The sequence below is a fragment of the Mugil cephalus genome, chromosome 9, assembly GCF_022458985.1.
Source record: "Mugil cephalus isolate CIBA_MC_2020 chromosome 9, CIBA_Mcephalus_1.1, whole genome shotgun sequence".
NCBI lineage: Eukaryota > Metazoa > Chordata > Actinopteri > Mugiliformes > Mugilidae > Mugil > Mugil cephalus.
The window spans coordinates 10,341,556-10,351,903 of record NC_061778.1 but is presented as its reverse complement, the minus strand read 5'-3'; the positions used below and the strand labels follow the sequence as shown (position 1 = coordinate 10,351,903).

At 41.5% G+C, this 10,348-nt stretch overlaps 1 protein-coding gene and 1 pseudogene across 1 annotated transcript; both read left to right on the top strand.

Moving 5' to 3' along the window:
• Positions 1–258: 258 nt before the first annotated feature.
• Positions 259–3,997, top strand: LOC125014091 (annotated as a pseudogene).
• A 1,835-nt stretch (positions 3,998–5,832) lies between these two features.
• LOC125013665 (extracellular calcium-sensing receptor-like) lies at positions 5,833–9,685 on the top strand. The gene is made up of 9 exons (XM_047594534.1): positions 5,833–6,065; positions 6,146–6,440; positions 6,572–6,658; positions 6,853–7,122; positions 7,299–7,505; positions 7,592–7,867; positions 7,997–8,224; positions 8,329–8,452; positions 8,772–9,685. The coding sequence occupies exons 1-9, from the start codon at positions 5,833–5,835 to the stop codon at positions 9,683–9,685; spliced, it is 2,634 nt and encodes an 877-aa protein (XP_047450490.1).
• Positions 9,686–10,348: the final 663 nt, after the last annotated feature.

Sequence of the window (10,348 nt, the reverse complement as noted above, 5' to 3'; positions counted from 1 at the left end):
TTTGCTCCGTTTATGCCCTGCCCTCACATGTGACTGTGGGTGGTGTTAAACTATGATGAAAATCATTTACGGAGCAGACTTGACCTTCCATATAAAACAAATCACGTATTCACAAAGATTAGAAACAGCAGTGTAAGAGGAGGAGCAGTTATGGGGGCACCTCTTGGTGCATTTATGCTCTTGTCGGTTTGGCTTTCTTCTTTCTTTTTCATATCTGAGTCGTCCTCTCCTTTCTCATCTTGTAAATTAAGAAGACAGTTTCATCTTGATGGTATGCACAAGCCTGGCGATGTGATACTGGGTGGGCTGTTTCAAGTCCACTACACATCTGTCTTCCCCGAGTTGTCGTTCACCTCAGAACCAAAGAAGCTCAGCTGCCAAGGGTAAGTGTCAACATAAATCTGAGCACACTGACACAGTATGTTAATTTTTTTAGAGTTAATAATGTCATTTCATGTGCCAGTTTTGACCCTCCAGGGTTCAGGCATGCCATGACCATGGCCTTTGCTATTGATGAGATCAACAAAAACTCCAACTGCTGCCTAATGTGACTCTGGGTTACAGCCTGTATGATAACTGTGCCACACTTGTAATTGGGTTCAGTGCAGCGTTGTCACTGGCCAGCGGGCGAGAGGAGGAATACCTTCTTCAGGAAAATTGTTTGGGGGTCCCTCCAGTCCTGGGGATTGTGGGTGACTCCTTCTCAACATTTTCTATTGCGACCTCTAATGTAATAGGTTTATTCAAATTGCCCCTTGTAAGTACTCTTTCTTCAATTTTGGGTGTGCTTTTTGTTTTCATTAATAAGGTTAATTAAAACATTTTAGACGGCGAGTTGGTAAATGCTTTGCATGTAAGGATATCTCTAATGTCTTACGTTGCCTTACAGGTGAGTTATTATGCCACATGTTCTTGCCTGACTGATCGGCAGCGATTTCCCTCCTTCTTTAGAACAATCCCAAGTGACGCTTTCCAGGTGAAATGCTGTTTTAGAAATGCAAAATATCTTTCACAGAAAGTGTATTCATGTAAACACCACAAAGCGTTTTAAATGCAGATTTACACGTACATAGATGGATTTAGAAGAAAGAGTACGGTGAGACTCATGTTTTGACAAAAAAGAAAAACTTTCAGCCTGAACACTAAACCCGCCATGCTGTTTCACCTAGGTGAATTCCATGATTCAGATTCTTAAGCGGTTTGGCTGGACGTGGGCAGGTCTGCTGGTCAGCGATGACGATTATGGACTCAATGTCGCTCGATCCTTTCAATATGAGCTGACCAAGGCTGGTGGAGGTTGTCTGGCTTACTCTGAGATTTTGCTGTGGGGTGAAAACCCAGCTGAACTAGGAAGGATTGTTGAAGTCATGAAGAAATCCACAGCTCGTGTGGTCATTGTGTTTGCACATCAGATCCACATGATTCAACTAATGGAAGAGGTACCTAGATAGATTTATCTATATCCATCTATCTGCATGCATCACATCTATTTTTTAACTGTTCACTTGTTTCTTAATAACAACAATTTTAGTTTTGTGTTTCAAGGTGAACCTGTCCCATCACAGCGTGACATAGTTACATAAATGTAAAAATATTAACAACATACATTTCACAGGTGGTGAGGCAGAATGTGACAGGCCTGCAGTGGATGGCCAGTGAAGCCTGGACAGCAGCGGCTGTCCTCCAGACACCTCGTCTCATGCCGTACCTGGGTGGCACACTGGGCATCGCAATCCGCAGAGGAGAGATATCAGGGCTCAGGGACTTTCTGTTAAGAACACATCCTGACCTAGATGACAACGTTAACAATGGAAATAGCATGGTGAGGTTGTAAAATTGAATTGGATCTGTCATTCCAACATAACCTATTGTTATTTTTGTTAAGACTTTGTTTGAAATACATTTCAGGTAAGGCAGTTTTGGGAATTCACATTTCAGTGTAGATTTGCTCCACCTCCAGCAGGTTGGGTGGAAGCTGGAGGAGCACTGTGCACTGGGGAGGAAGATCTAAAGAATGTGAAAACAGAATTTTTGGATGTTTCAAACCTCAGGCCTGAATATAATGTTTACAAGGCTGTGTACGCTCTGGCATACGCCCTTGATGACTTGCTGCGCTGCGTTCCAGAGAGAGGCCCTTTCAATGGGAGCAACTGTGCTGCTTTGCAAACACTGGAGCCGTGGCAGGTGTGAGATCAGTTAACACTCAAGCACACACAAAGGTTTTTATACCAGTTTTTTTTTTTTTTTTGTGCAGAATGCAAAATCACAGTGTTAATCACAGTATTAATCTGTTACTCAATCTAATCTCTTTGTAGCTTATGTATTACTTAGAAAAGGTCAACTTCACCACATCATTTGGTGATCAAGTGTCATTTGATGAGAATGGTGATGCCTTACCAATTTATGATATCATGAACTGGCTGTGGCTCCCTGATGGAGGAACAAAAGTGCAGACCGTGGGGGTCGTTAAGAAGACGACTGGCAAAGGTGAAGAACTCACTCTTGATGAAGACAAAATCTTCTGGAACTTTGACTCCAAAGAGGTTACTTCTATTTGTTATTTGTTTTGACCTTGGTTCTGTGTGACACCCAATGATAGCATTAAGCATTGCAGATTAAATGTGATGTAACTCTTCTATTGCTGCAGCCACCCCGGTCAGTTTGTAGTGAGAGCTGTCCTCCAGGTACCCGCATGGCCAGAAAAAAAGGGCAACCAGTGTGCTGTTTTGATTGTGTCCCTTGTTCTGAAGGAATGTTCAGCAATGAAACAGGTTAGTTTAATTTTGTCAGCAATTTATTTATTTTTTTAATAAATTTCAAGGTTAGCAGAATCACAGATGATTTCTGGTATCTATAGCCATTCAGACGTGAATATATCTACAGAGACATAATGTCTTTACTACTTAACAAATAACTACTTTGAGGGGACATCATAAACGTCTGTATTTGTTATGCCTGCGTACAGTGCAGTCCTCAGACCAACGGCTCAGCTTTAATAGTAAACTACACTAATGTACTGTAACAAATTCTAACTAAAAATATTTTAAAATGGTGAAACAAAAAGTATCTTTCTCTTTTTTTAGACAATGTCGAGTGCATCAGTTGTCCAGAGGACTTCTGGTCCAGCCCCCACCGTGACCACTGTGTTCCTAAGAAAACAGAGTTCCTCTCCTATCAGGAACCTTTGGGTATCTGCTTGACAGTCACCTCATTGCTGGGAACATTCATCTGTGCTATTGTTCTAGGGATTTTTATCTACCATCGCAGTACCCCTATAGTACGCGCCAACAATTCTGAGCTGAGCTTCCTGCTCTTGGTGTCCCTGAAGTTGTGTTTTCTCTGTTCACTGCTGTTCATTGGACGTCCCAGAGTGTGGACATGCCAACTGAGACATGCAGCATTTGGGATCAGCTTTGTTCTTTGTGTCTCATGCATCCTGGTCAAAACTATGGTGGTACTGGCTGTGTTCAAGGCCTCTAAACCAGGAGGTGGAACTAGTCTTAAGTGGTTTGGTGCTGTGCAGCAGAGAGGAACAGTTATGGTTCTCACTTCTATTCAAGCAGCAATCTGCATCACCTGGCTTGTATCTTCCTCGCCAATGCCTCATAAAAACACCCAGTACTACAAAGATAAGATAGTTTATGAGTGTGTAGTGGGGTCCACAATAGGCTTTGCAGTTTTACTGGGCTACATTGGCTTACTGGCCACCCTCAGCTTCCTATTAGCATTTCTAGCAAGGAATCTTCCAGACAACTTCAATGAGGCCAAACTCATCACATTCAGCATGTTAATCTTCTGTGCTGTGTGGGTGGCCTTTGTCCCAGCTTATGTCAACTCACCAGGCAAATATGCAGATGCTGTTGAGGTATTCGCCATCCTGGCCTCCAGTTTTGGTCTCTTGGTGGCGCTGTTTGGGCCCAAATGTTACATAATCCTGCTGAGACCAGAGAGGAACACAAAGAAAGTGATCATGGGCCGAGGAGCCGTCAACACATAAAACAGCGCATATTGTCATATTTTACATTTATTCAAGAATAATACTCACAATTAATATATCATATGATTAACATTTACATTTCATTGTCTTTCAATGGTGAATGAATGAATAAAGTCGAATTTACCCAACCTGCCCTTTGTTTGATCATTCACTCTTTTTCTGAACTTCAACCATGTCCACACCTTTTAAGCAATAGCAGAGCAGATCTGTTGCAGCAGATCTCATTTATTACTTACATTTTAAAGTGTGCTGTGATAATATACTATTAAACAGATCTAGACACATATTTTCAGGATTCTGTTTGACCAGCTGCCTAAGGCAAGACGGGATCACCATGTCACTAGTGATTGTGCAATGTGCTTAAACTTGTCACATGCTTTGATAATCTGTACATGACTGCTCACTGTTGTCCCGCAGAGCCTCTAAGTTATAAATCCATAGATTATTTCATCCAGCTAGTACAATGTTCCTCTGTAAAAATGTTTGGTTGCCATAATGATTTGATTGTTTGAGATGTGGGTGACGTTTTAGCAGGCCCTCACACAGCATTTCTCAAGCCTCGTTCTCCCATGTGCCATGCATGTCATTTGCATGGCCATTAGTATTATGAGATAGTGTTATCAGAGAGTTAACGTCAGTTTGTCAAGGTCAGTTTGCAGAGTCTTCGAAACCTGCCAAAGGACCAACCTGCACCCTTCCTTCATAGAGGGTGTAGGTTGGCCCTGCACTAGTAAAGGCCACTAATACGAAGGAACTGCCATGAGGTAAAATGGAATAAAGATGGTGGGATACCCATAAAATTCACACAAATGCCTTTGAAAAAGGCACACAATGGCTGCTTCCACATCAGATCAAGGATGAGTTTCAAGAAACAAAAACATCCTTCTGTTAGATGGAGTCCATAAAGTCACATTGTAGATGTTTCAGAGACTGCTGTAGCACATTATACCTACAAAACCCATGACAAAAGAGAAGGTGTTGATCTTGTCAAGTTGAAGCACAAAATGACAACATTATCAGATAACAAAGGGTAAGCCAAATGTGTTTAGGTTCAAACTATTCACATGTGAAGCTCAATGAAATAGATGATGGGGTTGTGTTCAGGGACAGCCCCAGTTCAAGTCCCACAGCGAGCGACCTTTCCTGCATGTCATTCCCCCTCTCATAAAGTCCAGAAAGCCCAAAAATAATAATAATAAGGATAATAAAAAAGGATCTCACAGGTATTCATAAAGGACACAGTTTAGGTGACTGGCCTGTCAGGGGCTTCCTTGACTAATTACTCCGCAAAGGTGTTTCTATAGTGAGGTTCACTAACTTCACCATGTCTAATGTTTGCATTGTAACACAGTTAATTAATTAATACTGACTCTAAATGCAACCCCTGAAGTTGTGCCATTCATTTTCCCTGTTAATTTAGTTTGTTATCTTTATCTAAATCAGGATATGGAAAGGCTGTTATTTGTTTTACAATAGTTAATTTAACAACAATCTGTCATTTATATTTACACCTCTGTATGTGTCAATGGTGTTTTTTACAGAAAGTAAATATTCTCCATTTAACACAGAACATAGAATAAAAAAAAGAGTTAAAATGAAATAACATAGTCAGCATTTGTGTTCTTTTTGGTGTCAAAACACAAACGCATAAATCATTGACGTGATGCCTGTGTCTATAGGATTAATTTGCTCCGTTTATGCCCTGCCCTCACATGTGACTGTGGGTGGTGTTAAAAAATGATGAAAATCATTTACGGAGCAGACTTGACCTTCCATATAAAACAAATCACGTATTCACAAACATTAGAAACAGCAGTGTAAGAGGAGGAGCAGTTATGGGGGCACCTCTTGGTACATTTATGCTCTTGTCGGTTTGGCTTTCTTCTTTCTTTTTCTTGTCTGAGTCGTCCTCTCCTTTCTCATCTTGTAAATTAAGAAGACAGTTTCATCTTAATGGTATGCACAAGCCTGGCGATGTGATACTGGGTGGGCTGTTTGAAGTCCACTACACATCTGTCTTCCCCGAGTTGTCGTTCACCTCAGAACCAAAGAAGCTCAGCTGCCAAGGGTAAGTGTCAACATAAATCTGAGCACACTGACACAGTATGTTAATTTTTTTAGAGTTAATAATGTCATTTCATGTGCCAGTTTTGACCCTCCAGGGTTCAGGCATGCCATGACCATGGCCTTTGCTATTGATGAGATCAACAAAAACTCCAACCTGCTGCCTAATGTGACTCTGGGTTACAGCCTGTATGATAACTGTGCCACACTTGTAATTGGGTTCAGTGCAGCGTTGTCACTGGCCAGCGGGCGAGAGGAGGAATACCTTCTTCAGGAAAATTGTCTGGGGGTCCCTCCGGTCCTGGGGATTGTGGGTGACTCCTTCTCAACATTTTCTATTGCGACCTCTGATGTAATAGGTTTATTCAAATTGCCCCTTGTAAGTACTCTTTCTTCAATTTTGGGTTTGCTTTTTGTTTTCATTAATAAGGTTAATTAAAACATTTTAGACGGCGAGTTGGTAAATGCTTTGCATGTAAGGATTCTCTAATGTCTTATGTTGCCCCACAGGTGAGTTATTACGCCACATGTTCTTGCCTGACTGATCGGCAGCGATTTCCCTCCTTCTTTAGAACAATTCCAAGTGACGCTTTCCAGGTGAAATGCTGTTTTAGAAATACAAAATATCTTTCACAGAAAGTGTATTCATGTAACAACACCACAAAGTATTTAATTGCAGATTAACATGTACATATATGGATTTAGAAGAAAGAGCACGGTGAGATTCATGTTTTGACAAAAAACTGTAACTTTCAGCCTGAACACTAAACCCACCATGCTGTTTCACCTAGGTTAATTCCATGATTCAGATTCTTAAGCGGTTTGGCTGGACGTGGGCAGGTCTGCTGGTCAGCGATGATGATTATGGACTCCATGTGGCTCGATCCTTTCAGTATGAGCTGACCAAGGCTGGTGGAGGTTGTCTGGCTTACTCTGAGATTTTGCCGTGGGGTGAAAACCCAGCTGAACTAGGAAGGATTGTTGAAGTCATGAAGAAATCCACAGCTCGTGTGGTCATTGTGTTTGCACATCAGATCCACATGATTCAACTAATGGAAGAGGTACCTAGATAGATTTATCTATATCCATCTATCTGCATGCATCACATCTATTTTTTAACTGTTCACTTGTTTCTTAATAACAACTATTTTAGTGTTGTGTTTCAAAGTGATCCTGTCCCATCACAGCATGACATAGTTACATAAATGTAAAAATATTAACAACATACATTTCACAGGTGGTGAGGCAGAATGTGACAGGCCTGCAGTGGATGGCCAGTGAAGCCTGGACAGCAGCGGCTGTCCTCCAGACACCACGTCTCATGCCGTACCTGGGTGGTACACTGGGCATCGCAATCCGCAGAGGAGAGATATCAGGGCTCAGGGACTTTCTGTTAAGAACACATCCTGACCTAGATGACAATGTTAACAACGGAAATAGCATGGTGAGGATGTTAAATTGAATTGGATCTGTCATTCCAACACAAACTATTGTTATTTTTGTTAAGACTTTGTTTGAAATACATTTCAGGTAAGGCAGTTTTGGGAATTCACATTTCAGTGTAGATTTGCTCCACCTCCAGCAGGTTGGGTGGAAGCTGGAGGAGCACTGTGCACTGGGGAGGAAGATCTAAAGAATGTGGAAACAGAGTTTTTGGATGTTTCAAACCTCAGGCCTGAATATAATATTTACAAGGCTGTGTACGCTCTGGCATACGCCCTTGATGACTTGCTGCGCTGCGTTCCGGAGAGAGGCCCTTTCAATGGGAGCAACTGTGCTGCTTTTCAAACACTGGAGCCGTGGCAGGTGTGAGATCAGTTAACACTCAAGCACACACAAAGGTTTTTATACCAGTTTTTTTTTTTTTTGTGCAGAATGCAAAATCACAGTGTTGATCACAGTATTAATCTGTTACTCAATCTAATCTCTTTGTAGCTTATGTATTACTTAGAAAAGGTCAACTTCACCACATCATTTGGTGATCAAGTGTCATTTGATGAGAATGGTGATGCCTTACCAATTTATGATATCATGAACTGGCTGTGGCTCCCTGATGGAGGAACAAAAGTGCAGACCGTGGGGGTCGTTAAGAAGACGACTGGCAAAGGTGAAGAACTCACTCTTGATGAAGACAAAATCTTCTGGAACTTTGACTCCAAAGAGGTTACTTCTATTTGTTATTTGTTTTGACCTTGGTTCTGTCTGACACCCAATGATAGCATTAAGCATTGCAGATTAAATGTGATGTAACTCTGCTATCGCTGCAGCCACCCCGGTCAGTTTGCAGTGAGAGCTGTCCTCCAGGTACCCGCATGGCCAGAAAAAAAGGGCAACCAGTGTGCTGTTTTGATTGTGTCCCTTGTTCTGAAGGAATGTTCAGCAATGAAACAGGTTAGTTTAATTTTGTCAGCAATTTATTTATTTTTTTAAATAAATTTCAAGGTTAGCATATGCAGAATCACAGATGATTTCTTGTATCTATAACCATTCAGACATGAATATATCTACAGAGACATAATGTCTTTACTACTTAACAAATAACTACTTTGAGGGGACATCATAAACGTCTGTATTTGTTATGCCTGTGTACAGTGCAGTCCTCAATCCAATGGTTCAGCTTTAATAGTAAACTCCACTAATGTACTATAACAAATTCTAACTAAAAATGTTTTAAAATGGTGAAACAAAAAGAATCTTTCTCTTTTTTTAGACTCTGTCGAGTGCATCAGTTGTCCAGAGGACTTCTGGTCCAGCCCCCACCGTGACCACTGTGTTCCTAAGAAGACAGAGTTCCTCTCCTACGAAGAACCTCTGGGTATCTGCTTGACAACTGCTTCATTGCTGGGAACATTTATCTGTGCTATTGTTCTAGGGATTTTTACTTATCATCGCAGCACACCTATGGTACGCGCCAACAATTCTGAGCTGAGCTTCCTGCTCTTGGTGTCCCTGAAGTTGTGTTTTCTCTGTTCACTGCTGTTCATTGGACGCCCCAGATTGTGGACATGCCAAATCAGACATGCAGCATTTGGGATAAGCTTTGTGCTTTGTGTCTCATGCATCTTGGTAAAAACAATGGTGGTTCTGGCTGTGTTCAAGGCCTCTAAACCAGGAGGTGGAGCCAGTTTAAAGTGGTTTGGTGCTGTACAGCAGAGAGGAACAGTTCTGGTTCTTACTTCAATCCAAGCAGCAATCTGTACCACCTGGCTTGTATCTTCCTCACCAGTGCCTCATAAAAACACCCACTACTACAATGATAAGATAATTTATGAATGTGTTGTTGGGTCCACAATTGGCTTTGCAGTTCTACTTGGCTACATTGGCTTGCTGGCTATCCTTAGCTTCCTATTAGCATTTCTAGCAAGGAATCTTCCAGACAACTTCAATGAGGCAAAACTCATCACATTCAGCATGCTCATCTTCTGTGCTGTGTGGGTGGCCTTTGTCCCAGCTTATGTAAACTCACCAGGCAAATATGCAGATGCGGTTGAGGTATTTGCCATCCTGGCCTCTAGTTTTGGCCTCTTGGTGGCGCTGTTTGGGCCCAAATGTTACATAATTCTGCTGAGACCAGAGAGGAACACGAAGAAAGCTATCATGGGTCGAGGTACCACCAAGTCTTAAAGTCGCAGTAACAATAAGTGATCAGTGTAGTGTGCGTCACTTCAGTACGCGTCTGTTCTTGTTTCCAATGTTCAACATACTGTATAACTCTCTTTACAATAAATATTTAAGAAAAAACAACTAAAACTGTGTTTCTTTAAGTAAGATAGGCAACTCTGGGCAGCACAAACTGGAAGAGGGCAGTGTGAGTGAGGGGGAAATGAAGAAGGAATTAGAAGAAGAATTCTAGGAGAAGAATTTAGGAGAATAATTAGAAGAAAGAAGAAGTTGGGCAGTAAATCTGGCTAAAGCAAAGAATCTGAATCAGCAAAAAGAGAGCTGGCTCAAATATGAAATCAAAGGGCTACAGTAAAACACAGCAGAGATTATTCTGTTACCTGATAGGTGGTAATAGGTGTTGTTGTTGTTGAAGTGTTAGCTACACTTAACATCACTGCCCTTGAGGGGATCTGCTACTTTAGGAAGTCCACTCCACTAGTGTGACCAGTTTTGAGTTTTAGCAATGCAACGCAAATTAGATGTAAACATGCTTGAGGCTCCAGTAGAACAAAATCCGAGACAAGTTTGAAATTGTGTCACAGTTAGACTTTGAGACATTATTAAGTCTCAAAAAGAGGACATGCCTGGGAAAAGAGGATGTCTGGACACCCTGCACTCCACCCT